The sequence below is a fragment of the Symphalangus syndactylus genome, chromosome 23, assembly GCF_028878055.3.
Source record: "Symphalangus syndactylus isolate Jambi chromosome 23, NHGRI_mSymSyn1-v2.1_pri, whole genome shotgun sequence".
In the NCBI taxonomy this organism is placed as follows: domain Eukaryota; kingdom Metazoa; phylum Chordata; class Mammalia; order Primates; family Hylobatidae; genus Symphalangus; species Symphalangus syndactylus.
This window is the reverse complement of record NC_072445.2, coordinates 45702605-45715807: the sequence shown is the minus strand read 5'-3', so window position 1 is coordinate 45715807 and position 13203 is coordinate 45702605. Positions and strand designations below refer to the sequence as shown.

General features: G+C 36.0%; 1 protein-coding gene across 10 annotated transcripts in view; it reads right to left on the bottom strand.

The window, feature by feature from the left end:
• LOC129473601 (cytidine monophosphate-N-acetylneuraminic acid hydroxylase) overlaps positions 1–13203 on the bottom strand; it is an 87814-nt gene that overhangs the window by 53899 nt on the left and 20712 nt on the right. For 2 of the 10 annotated variants that reach the window (XM_063632716.1, XM_063632715.1), the window contains one exon: positions 4058–4261. In XM_063632716.1, the coding sequence (XP_063488786.1) occupies positions 4058–4261 (204 nt within the window). Of the gene's footprint in view, positions 1–4057; positions 4262–4458; positions 5053–13203 lie in introns of those variants that run through there. The other 8 variants (XM_063632720.1, XM_063632717.1, XM_055264253.2 and 5 more) reach the window with 8 other exon arrangements.

Here is a 13203-nt window from a genome sequence, read left to right as displayed (position 1 = left end):
TGTATCTTCCTGTATGTGCTTTTAAAGTCCTTGTGACATTGAGTTACACGGCTTTGACTCCTGGGTCTAAAAAGAACACCAAGTCCTGCTAAATCTTAAACACTGACAGCGATTAAAACCTCATCTCCAGGCCCCCTAGATGATGCCAATCAAAATAAACTGCATTCCTGAGACACAGGGCCAGAAATTAAAGGCATTCAACTCCTCAAGGCCCAGGGGCTATCGCAGAAGAGGTGGGCTTGTGAGATCACAAGGGTTAATTTTTAGAGATAAAATGAGTTCAGTTTCTCTATAAATTAACCATTAATGTCAAAGGCACACTGATGCAAGATCAGCATATCAACCCCTGTGTCAAATTAACAAGGTTTTCTTGAAACATTAACCAACTCCTTAATAAAGGTTACAAAGATATAAAAGGCTCATGGAAGGTATATCTTATGATCAAGATTAAACCTTTATGGATTGTTTATAAAATTTTGAAAAACAAATTTAATTGGCTTCATGCTGTTTTTTTATTAGGGCTTACTGTTTAGAAAATTAAGTCTTCTCTCTCAAAGAATTAAGGTTTTCACCCTTTTTTTTTTTGAAATCCTTATCATTTTGGCTGAATGAATGACTTATTTTACAATGACCTGTAATCCTATTTTGTGATATAAAGTGTTTAAAACCTTTGATATTTGACAAACTTTCCAAAATCAAATTATACATTATATCTTTTTCTGACCTAATTAGTCCTTTAAGATGTTATTAATGGGTTCCCTAAAGTCCAAAAATGACATATTTGGCTTTTTGGTATGAAAATTACACAGGAAGCATTGTCCAATATGAAATGGTGTTTGGTTTTCTTTGGGCTGTATTTGTATAAATATGTTATTGGTATACATTCCAAAATTATGGGAAACTCCTATTATTCTGATATGACACAGTGTATGTTATCAGTAATAATTATAATTTTTATGTTAAATTATTGTGTGCCACAGAGGTAACAAAATGTCTTTGACTACGGCTGCCCTAAAACTTTTCGTTATTTGCAGGCGATTGTCATCTTTTTTTGGTCCTTTTCAGAGATGGTTTTATAATCAGCTATAAAACTCTTAACAGGTGCTCTTGAATGCGTGTTTCTGATAGCTCTGGAGACTGTGACATCAAAATAGAGAAAAAACTTTGAGGACTCATGGAAAGCTGAAGTATTCATGAATATCAAGCAGAACAAGAATTAACTGCATGGACTAAACTAATAGAAGTTTGAAGTAATCTTTTTTAACTTTTTGCTTAAAATGTTGCTGATAATTTGTTTTTCAGAATCAAGAAATTTTAAGTTATTTACAGCTTTTTAACAATTGAGTATACTCCTTTGAACAAAATTTGGAGCATATTTGTTTTTAAAACTACCTGATTTCTACAGAATTTGGAACCTATTTGTGAGTATTCTTTACTTATGACAATACAGTTATTTGCATAAGTGCAATAATCTGTTTTCATTTGTAACAGGACACATTTGAAGAAACTGGTTATTTTACCAAGGCTTTGACTGGAATAGTGTGCTTTCCTTTAAAGAATTAAACTTGACTTATGGAGCCAATAAAAAGTCCCTTGGAAAAACCAGCCTCATACCTTTGTCTCCACAGTCCCTGTACAGGGTTCCTGACCTGTGGTAAGTAAAGAATGTCACTTTCTGACAGGCCCAGAGCCCCAAGTTTTTCTTAGGAGCTCGAAAGGAGAGGAATTCACCCAACTCATAGGTATTTCATGGTACAAATCCATGGCTGGGCTTTAAAAAAGTCTTCTCTGAGATTCCTTCTGTGGAAAAAGTTCCATCAAAGCCAATTTAAAAGCTTATGTAAAAAATAATTATTCTTGCTGCATTGTATACAAAGAATTAGGCCAAGTCTAATAAAGAAAACCAGTCCTGCCATGATTTGTCTTTAATAAAAATGGGAAAGGGGAGAGAGAAAAATTATGTTTCAAAAACCATAGTACATCTATTGTTAGGTTCTAGTCTTGTGTAATGTTTTTCAATTTTTATTATTTTCTACAGTTTGGACTGAATTCTAATTTTTCTTGGCTACATGTCTTCAAAATAACGTTTTCAATTTTTTTACTTCTTTTTTTCCTCCATTTTTCCAAATTTGGAGTCACTGGAAAGTAAGATGTGCTTTCATAAAGCCCTGTGAAATGAAGCTAGACAACTTGAGCTTCAGAAGAAAATAACAGCGACCTATTTACATACATAAGCCACTTTCATACCTGCCTACCGATGTATAGACTTCAGAGTAATGTGGCATATATCTATTTTCCAGAATTGTTCTTTTGTTTGTTGTTGTTCTCCCCCTATATTCTCTTCACAGGACATGAGACTTCACAACCTTCTAAAAATGAGCTTTCCTAATAACTCGGGACCTACCTATCTAGGAATGAACCATCCTAGCCATGAGAGATCAAATGAAACCTGAGGCCAGAGACTCATTTTCTTCTAAAATGCTTTCTCCAACAGATTTTTAAAAAGAAAAGGGGGGAAATGTGAAAGGAAAGTATTTTGGGCCCCTCAAATCACTAAACTAAAGGAAAACGTCAAGCAAGGAACTGCTTAGGGTAAACCTGCCTCCCATTCTGTTCAAAGTTAACCCTCTGCTCACCAAGATAAATGCATATATCATTGCCTTCTTTGGAGAGGCTAATTAGAAACTCAAAAAAAAAAAAAAAAAATGCAACCATTTGTCTCTTATCTACCTACGACCTGGAAGCCCCCTCCCTGAACCTTTCCAGACCGAACTAATGTTCATCTTACATGTGTTGATTGATGTCTTATATCTCCCTAAAATGTATAAAACCAAACTGTGCTCTGACCACCTTGGGCACATGTTGTCAGGACCTCCTGAAGCTATGTCATGGGTGCACGTCTTCAACCTTGGCAAAATAAACTTTCTAAAGTAACTGAGACCTGTGTCAGGTCTTCAGGATTCACAGTGGTTAGTTAGCATTTAAAAATCAAATAACATGAGGGGCTGGGCCCTGATACTAGGTACAGAGCAAAGTAAATCTGTGTGAACGTTAGAGAGCATTCTAGATTTGGGTAACACGTAACTCGTGGACAACTACTCAGCTCTCACTCTGAATACACCAGCACTAAACTACCCCTAAATGACCTGAGAAACAAGATTGACAACACAGTGGAAGAAAAAAGCCTAGTACCAAGTGACTAAAGACACATAGGGCAAATTAGGCTAAAGCAAAGCTTGAAAGGTGGGGGTAAACACTCACAGAGTTACTGGTGTTGAGAATTAGACTGACAAAGCACATGCCCAAGAGCCCTATCCGGCTCTGCCAGGCAATGCTGCTATTTCTTTGGCAGTCATTGAGAAAAAAAACTAACAAAACAATCCTGTCCCGGTATTGCTGCTGCACTGGGGAGAGGTGATCTATACAGAGGGGAGAGAAGGGGAAGGGAGAGTAGAGGAGGGGAGGGGATGGGATGGAAGTTGGCAACAGCATCAGTTCTTCTAAGAAATGATCAGAAGAGTCACTGTTCAGGGCAGGAACAGTCGGGGCCCTGCTATTTTTGTTTAGTAATCACAACTAGCCTCCCGGGAAAATTCTATCCGCTCTCCAGCAGGCTTTGGAAAAGAGCCCCCCTATACACACATGCACACACACATAAGCATGCGCGCGCACACACACACACACACACACACACACACACTTCTGGGAGAGAGGCGAAGGAGACCCATAGGAGGCTTGGGTCTTTGAATACCAAACCAGGTAAATGTGTGCTTTCCCTATGCACACCCAAAACACACATACACATACACACATACCCCAGAGAGGTTTTACTATTTATCAAGCCAGGAATAAATTTTAAATTAGAGTTCTTAGACAGGAAAATTAAATAGAACATATAACTTTTAGATCAGAGAAATGGCCTAAACACCCAAGAGTAAAATTTTCTAGGGGAAGTAATTTGCTTATTGGTTCATTTAAAATTTCTAGATGAACACATTTCCTGCCAAATCTAATTGCAAGAAAGGTCACCAGTGAGAAAGCAAAGGACTCTTGGTACCTTCCGGCTAAATCCTCGATATCTTTTATGAACAGGCCTCCTTGGTGCTTGCACATATTCTTGCATGCCCTCAGTCGGCTCTTATTCTTGTACAAGATGTAGTCTTTGCCAGTGCTCTTATTGCGAAAGAAATTGATTCCTTCCTTAAGATTGGCAACTTCAACAGGTGATAGGCACAACAGGATCTCAGTTGTTTGTTCAATGCTATGAAAAGGCAAACATTTTGAGGGGGAAGGTTAATAATGTTAGGTTTTAAGAGATAATCATTTCAAACCGACAGCTCAAAACCCCTTTTCCCTAAAATACTTTCTAAGCCCCTTGCGTTCCAAGTACCCAGGTTTGGTAGCTACCTGAGGATGCATTTCTCCCCACCTTGATATCAATGTAAATATACATCTTACTTGTTAAATATGCCTCTCCACTTTTCTAGAGAACTAATAGCCCTCTTACTTGCCTGCCCATCGTCTGCCGGTTCCTCTCCCTGGGTATTTTGAAAGAACAGCAGTTGCTCGTTTCGTTTCTGTTGCTCATTTGCTCCCCTAAGGCACTAGTCAGCCTGAAAAGAGGACGTTTAAGGTATTTCCCTTAACAGTTACTGGTTTCCTTTGACAGTTTTCTCCCTCTACCACAGCTCTTTTAGAAGTCTAACACCATATTCAATCCTGAGAAGCCACTGTGCTGTCCCTCCCATCTCTGCTCTTTCTCATCTGGACTTCTCTGCCTAGAACGCAGTTTCTCTCCTTCACCACACAGCATCAGTCTTGGTTCAAATAGAAATGAATCATCCCCTTCCTGGTTAAGCCTTCCAAGACACACCCCAGGTCCAGGCTGGCATTCTTGGTGTACATCCCTCTTCTGTAGAACATTATAACATTGTAACTGGCACACTGCCTTGTTTACTTACATATAGGCACTTTTGAAAGCACTCTGTATGTTCCTTCTGCCCCTACCACTTAGCCCACTGCCTTTCACAGGATATGTCTTCACTAGCTCTCTACTTAATCAATCACCCCTCCCACTGCACTCAATTTGATTAATTTACAAAAAGCTCCAGCAGCAAACGAAGCATTTGAATCTTTCTTTTTTTTTTTTAAGGAAACTAGCCGTTATACTTCTCAAACCCCAATTTCTAAACACTGTTTACAGTGCAACACTGAACCATAATGGAATATGATTTTTGCCAAGAAAGGTTTCAAAATATCTTTTGCAAATCCATGGTAGGAAATCTGGGCACATGTTGTTTAGTTTTATATTTGACTCCAAACAAAAAGTAGCCAAAATTCTCTTTGCATGTTAACTTAAAACTGATTTGGAGCACAAGCATATTTGTGGTACTTTCACTTTCATTTTTAGAAGCACTGCAAATTTCTTAAACGGGATAAAAATAATTTTAAGAACACTCCAGGGTAGAAAATAACAGAGAAACCACTTCCAATTTTAAATTGATGAAGGCATAGCTCTGTAATATTATGATCTACTTTCTCAAAGCAGATTCTCATTGTCACTTCTGTCCCAAATTCCTAGTAATTGTGTTCCCAATGGACTTGAAATTATTCCAAAAATATGTTCTAAATGTATTTGATAGGAAGAATCCATTCTAAATTTCATGACTTCTTTTTTGACTTTGTTCTTACGAGTACAGATATCTGACACCAGGCTAACATAAGCACTGAGCCAATTCCTGGAATAATTAGTCTAAGAGTATAAAAGGCAAACCTCTCTCGATTTTTGTTGTTCCACTGAATGAATTCATATAGCCAAAGTTCTGTGTTAGATTTCAACTTATATCACAACCATGTAGAACAGGTTCACTTAACCACATTTTTGTTCTCAGTTCCATATGAAAGTCACATTGGAGCAGAAGGCAAAAGAAAAAAATGTGTGCACCTATATACATGCTTTTCTGTATATTGTTTAAATGATTAGTTTTTCCCCAAAGTATTTTTAAAGATATCAATGAATTTGCTTCTATCAAAATCAGAAAAATAAAACTGTAGCAAATCCTTGTTTTGCTATAAATAAAACATTAAAACTAAAATGAATTTTAATACACCTACTTTTTAACATTTCAATATTTTTTCAAATACATTAATATTCTTGAAAAATAACCATTAAAATACATTTATACAGGGGCACACTTTTTCCTTTTTGCCTCAGAAATAATGGCAGTGTGGCAGTATAACATCCTGTCTTTAAGTTTTGGATATTTAGTTTGTCATAGAATTTGTGCATTCATTTTGGCCTTAAAAAATATTGTGTTGGCCAGGTGTGGTGGCTGACACCTGTAATCCCAGCACTTTGGGAGGCCAAGGCAAGCGGATCACCTGAGGTCAGGAGTTCGAGACCAACCTGGCCTACATGGTGAAACCCTGTCCCTACTAGAAATACAAAAATTACCCAGGTGTGGTGGTGGGTACCTGTAGTCCCAGCTACATGGGAGGCTGAAGCAGGAAAGTTGCTTGAACCCAGGAGGCGGAGGTTGCAGTGAGCTGAGATTGCCCCACTGCACTCCAGCGTGGGTGACAGAGTGAGACTCCATCTCAAAAGAAAAAAAAATGAAAAAATATTGTGTTAAAATAATTTGTTTTAATCAAGATTGTTTTTACATTCCTTAAATTTTCTACAACTTAAAAGTGGTCTCATTTGACTCACCCTAATCCTGGGCTCTGTTATTTTCTGATGCTTAATTATGATCTGAACTAGGAGCTAGTTAGAAGTCAGCTTCATAGTCAATGAATGTATCTCACCTGAATTATCTCCATCCTGTTCTTTTTCTGAAGATTAGTAGGAACCAGATATAAGTGTGTAACAAATGAATTTTTAAAATTTACCTCACTAGAGATCACAGAAAATACCTATATTAATAAAAATGTCATTGGTTTACTATTTCAAGGGCCTATGGAATAAACAGTGACGCTTTTAAAACTTATTTTGAAAATTCAAAATCTAGACCTCAAAAAAATACAGAGGGGAGTAGAGTTTTATGAGGTAAAAATGTCATTCATTCATGCTCTGATGCCACCTCACACCCCGAGGATCTCTTCAAAGACCACTGGCTGGGGCTTCTAAGCTCAGAGCTGAGGGAGAGGCAAGGATAGGAATGATATAAATGTCAACTATACTTTCAGTCCAAGCAGGGCAAGGAGCCCAAATAAAGACTACTTATTAAACTAGAAATCCTCCAGAGGGTTATAATCTGAGAAAAAGGGTGGAGGAAGAAAAGGCAACTCATTCAGAATTTTCAGTCTGTATGTACATTTTGCTCCCCATCTTAGGTATTTTGTTTTCAATGGGAAGATGTTCAGTATTCTGTTCAAGAAGAGATAAACTCTATGAAGGCCAAGACTACAGTGCCTGTCCCATGGTAGGTGCTCAGTAAATATCTAGTGAATGAAAGAATATCTTCACAAGAACAAAATGTGTACTCCATGGTTAAAAGAAGAAAAATTTACCTACTGTACCCTGTGATACTCAATATCTAAAATCAATCACATAAGCTTCCACTTTAGGAAACTAGAAAAGGGAAAGTAAATTAAATTCAAAGTAAGCAGAAAAAAAGAAATAAAAATTAGAGCAGAAATCAATGGAATTGAAAACAGAAAACTAATAGAGAAATACAACAAAACCAAATGCTGGTTCTTCGAAAAGATCAAAAAAGTGATAAGCCCACAGCTAGGCTAACTAATATTTTAAAAAAGAGAGAGAGAGAGGGAGGATGTAAAAATATTAATATCAGGCTGGGCACAGTGGCTTATGCCTATAATCCCAGCACTTTGGGAGGCCAAGGAGTTCAAGACCAGTCTGGTCAACATAGTGAGACCCTGTGTCTAAGGCAGATGTGGTGGCTCACATCTGTAATACCAGCACTTCGGGAGGCTGAGGTGGGTGGATTTCTTTGAGCTCAGGAGTTCAAGACCAGCCTGGGCAATACAATACAATACAATGAAACCCTATCTCTACAAAAAGTGCAAAACAATTAGCCAGGCATTGGTGGCTTATACTTGTAGTCCCAGCTACTTGGAAGGCTGAGACTGGAGAATCACTTGAGCCCAGAAAGTGGAGGTTGCAGTGAGCTGAGATCGTGCCACTGCACTCTAGCCTGGGTGACGGAGTGAGTCCCTCTCTCAAAGAAAAAAAAAAAAGGCAGACCCTGTGTCTACAAAAACAAAAAATACAATATCAGAAATGAAAGGAGGGACAACACTACGGACCTTATGGACATTAAAAAGATAATAAAGGAATGCTATGAAAAACTCTACGCTCACAAATTTGATAACCTAGGTGAAACAGACCAATCCATTGAAAGACACAATCTGCCAGAACTTGTACAAAAAGAAATAGACTATCTGAGTAGAACTATATATATTAAATAAATTGAATCAGTAACTAAGAACCTTCTAAAACAGAAAGCATCAGGCCCAGATGGGTGTACTGGTGAATTCTACTATAATTTTAAAGAAGAATTTATACCAATTTTCAAAAATCTCTTCCAGAAGACAGAAACAAAGGGAACATTTCCTGACTCATTCTATGAGCCCATCACCCTAATACCAAAATCAGACAAAGTTATAACAAGAAAAAAAACTACAGGCTAATTTCTTTCATGAACATGGATGCAAAAATACTCAACAAAATATTATCAGATATAGCAATGGATAAAAAGAATTATATGCTATGACCAAACGGGATTTATTCCAGGCATGTAAGGCTGGTTCAACATTCAAAAGTCACTTAATATAATGTATCACATCAATAGGCTAAAGAAGAAAAGTCACATGATCACATGCATTTGATAAAATCCAACACTCATTCATGATAAAAACTCTCAGCACACTAGAAATACAGGGAAACTTCTTCAGCTTGATAGAGAACATTTACAGCTGGGCACAGTGGCCCATACCTATTAATCTAAGTGTTTTTGGGGGTCAACACAGAAGGATTACTTGAGGCCAGGAGCTTAAGACCAGTCTGGTCAACATAGCAAAACCCCATTGCTAAAAAAAAAAAAAAAAAACCAAAACCAAAAAAAAAAAAAAAAACCAGGTGCGGTGGCTCATGCCTGTAATCCCAGCACTTTGGGAGGCTGAGGCAGGTGGATCACCTGACGTCAGGAGTTCGAGACCAGCCTGGCCAACATGGTGAAACCCTGTCTCTACTAAAAATATAAAAATTAGCCAGGCATGGTGGCTTACGCCTGTAATCCTAGCTACTTGGGAGACTGAAGTGGGAGAATTGCTTGAACCCAGGAGGCGGAGGTTGCAGTGAGCTGAGCTCATTGCACTGTACTTCAGCCTTGGTGACAGAGTGAGACTCCATCTCAAAAAAAAAAAAAAAAAAAAAATTAGCCAGGCATGGAAGTATGCATCTATAGCTCTAGCTACTCGGTAGGCCAATATGTAAGTATCACTTGATCCCACAGTTCAAGGCTGGGGTGACCTATGATCACACCACTGCACTCCAGCCTGGGAGACAGAGCAAGACCCTGTCTCTAAAAAAAAAAAAAAAAAAAAAAAAGAAAAGAAAAAAAGAAAAAATTTTAAATAAAAACATCTACAAAAAACATACAGTTAACATATACTTAATGTTGAGAAAGTAGAAGCTTTCTTACTAAGATAAGGACAAGGCAAGGATGTTGTCTCTCACCACTACTTTTCTACATTGCATTGGAAGTTCTAGATGATAAAATGGGACAAATAAATAAATAAGTAGTATACAAATTGGGAAGAAAGAAATAAAACTTTTTGTTCACAGATAACATGATTGCCTATGTAGAAAATCTGAAATAATCAATTCTTAAATGTGGGCTGCACATAGAGACTTCCTTTCAAAGAGTACAGTATGGAAATGATGAAAAAAAGAGTAACTTTAACAGTGAGGAAATGTGACAATCTGTCAATATCAACAGTGATAAATTATGTTAGAATGTAACTTTAATATGATGTGGTCTTCCTCCCGCAAACCCATAATCCCAGTCTAATCATGAGAAAAAAAATCAGATAAATTCCAATAGAGAGGTAACCTATAAAATACATGGTCAGTACTCCTTGAAACTCAAGGTCATCCAAAACAAGAAAAATCTGAGTAAATATTACAGCCAAGAGAAGCCTAAGGAAACATAATAGCTAAATGTGATGTGGTATCTTAGATGTAACCCTGAAACAGAAAAAGACGTTAGGTAAAAGTAAAGAGACCTGAATAAGCTACTCAGTGCGTTAAGGCAAGAAAAAAACGTCAAACACATAAGGAGTGGAAAGAAAAAAAATCATTTTTGAAGATAGTTAGACTGTATATATAAACATTCAGAAGAACCCACATATAAATTATAAGACTCAGAGTTTAGTACAGCTGTTAGATATATAATCAATAGTTTAAGAAATCAATTTATTCTCACATCAGCAATAAAAAATACAAAAATTGAATTTAAACATATATCATTTAAGATAGCAGGAAAGGCCGAGGTGGGCGGATCACCTGAGGTCAGGAGTTTGAGACCAGCCTGGCCAACATGGAGAAACCCCGTCTCTACAAAAAATACAAGATTAGCCGGGTGTGGTGGCACATGCCTGTAATCCCAGCTGCTCGGGAGGCTGAGGCAGGAGAATTGCTTGAATCCGGGAGGCAGAGATTGCAGTGAGCCAAGATCGTGCCATTGCACTCCAGCCTGGGCAACAAGAGAGAAACTCCATCTCAAAAAATAAATAAATAAAAATTAAAAGATAGTATAAAAAATGAAATATCAAGAAATACATTTAACAAAAGATGATCTCTATGGAGAAAATTATAAAACTCTATTGAGAGATATTAAGTGTATCTATAAATGAAGAGTTATATTATGTTTATAGATAGGAAGCTCAATATTATGAAGATAATCAATTTACTCCAAATTTATCTGTAGATTTACTATAGTCTCAATAAAATCCCCAGAATGTTTTTTTTTTTTTTTTACAGCTTAAAAACTTACTCTAAAATTTATTAAAATATGCAAAGGGCCAAAAAGAGATAAAACATTCTTCAAGAAGAACAAGGTGGGAGATGAAAGAGGATTTGTCCTAGCAAATATCAAGACTTATTGTAAGCTATAATAATTAAGATTGTATACTGTTGGCTCAGTGGTAGATAAAATAATCAAGGGAACAGGATAGAGGCCTGGAAACAAATCCACATATACACCAACACTTGATAAGTGACACTGTAGATCACTAGCGAAAGGATAAATGTTTCCACTAAACTTGCTGGGGTAATTGGGAACCCATATTGGAAAAATAGATTGGACTCCTTCCTTATTCCATAGACAAAAATCAATTTCAGACAAATTAAAAGACTTACATTTAAAAGATAAGCAATCAAGCTTTTGGAAGGTATCTAGGAGAAAATTTTTATAATCTTGGGACAGGGTGGATTTTTTTCAACAAAATACAAAAAGCTCTACCCAAAAGGAAAATTATTGCAATTTTAGATTACACCAAAAGAACATATACACCCCAAAACACAATAAAAGAGTAAAAAGGTAAGACACATAATGAAAATTTGCAACATAAATATGACAAAGGATTTCTATGCAGAATATAGAAGAATGTCTACAAATCAATAATAAAAAGACAATCTACAAGAAAAATGGGCAAAAAGGTTTGAACAGGTACTTCACATAATAGAATATCCAAATTGTGAATAACTGTATAAAAGAGAGCTCAGCCTTACTAGCAATGGGGAAGTGAAAATAAAAACCACAATGAGGTACCACTATACTTACCAGAACAACTAAAATTAAAACAACTGCAAGTACCAAATGTTGATAATAGGAGTATGGAAACTCTCATATGTTACTAATGACAATGTAGTGAGGTTCAATCTCATTGAAAAATAGTGTGGCATTCTACACTAAAACAGAGAATACACATATACTGTGACCTAACAATCCTACTCTTAGCTAAGTCTCAACACTGGAGAAATGTGTGCACATGTTCTTCAAGATACATGTATAAGAATGTACATCACAGCATTACTCATATTAGCCCCAAATTGGAAACAATGCAAATGTTCATCAACAATGAAATGATAAATTATATATTTATATGTTATATAAATTATACACTTTAACAGTAAAGTGCATTCTGTGGAATACAAAAATATAAATAAACCAATTAAGACTACTTGTAACAACATGCACCAATGCCCAGACATAATATTGGATAAAAAGAACAAAACACACACACACAGAGGCAATGTGACTCCATTTAAATAAAGTTCCCTAACAAGAAAACTAAAGTGTATTGTTTCAGAAAATGAGAAAAATATTACAAGAGTCAGGGTAGTATATATCTTTAATGAGAGAGTTTTAATCAGAAAGGAGCGCATATGTAGGATGCAATTAAAGCAAGACATGGGGAAAATTTATAGCTTTAAATGGCTATAATAGAAAAGAAGAACAATCTTAATAATCTTAAGACTTCAACTTCAGATCTAGAAAAGGAAAAGCAAACAAAACCCAAAACAAGTAGAATAAGAAAATAACAGGGTAAAAATAAAAGAAGTAGAAAAAACAAAAAAATAGAAAATCAATAAAATCAAAAAATGGTTCTTTGAAAAGATCAGCAAAATTGGCAAACCTTCAGGTAGATTGACCAAGATAAAGAGAAAAAGCACAGATTATAAAAAAAAATCCAGAATGAAAGAGGAGATATTACCATTAATCCTAAAAATATTAAAAGGACTATAAGTAAACACTATGAATAAATATATGCCAACAAATTAGATAATTTAGGTAATGTGGGCAAATTCCTAGAGCAACACAAATTGCCAAAATGGACTCATAAAGGCATAGAAAACATGAACAAACCTATGACAGGAAAAGAGATTGAATCAGTAATTTAAAGTATTTTCAAAGAAAAACATAGAAACTAGAGGCTTTACTGGTGAATTCTATCAAACATTTAGAGAAAAATTAGTATTGATAGTCCATAAACTTGCCCAGATGAAGTGGGATTTATCCTAGGAATGCGGGATTGATTTAATACATGAAAATCAATTAATGTAATATACCATATTAAGATAATAAAAGGTAAAAACCACATAATAGTCTCAAAAGAAATTATAATGCAGAAAAAAAATTTGAAAAAAATTTAATACCCTTTCATGACTAACCCCCA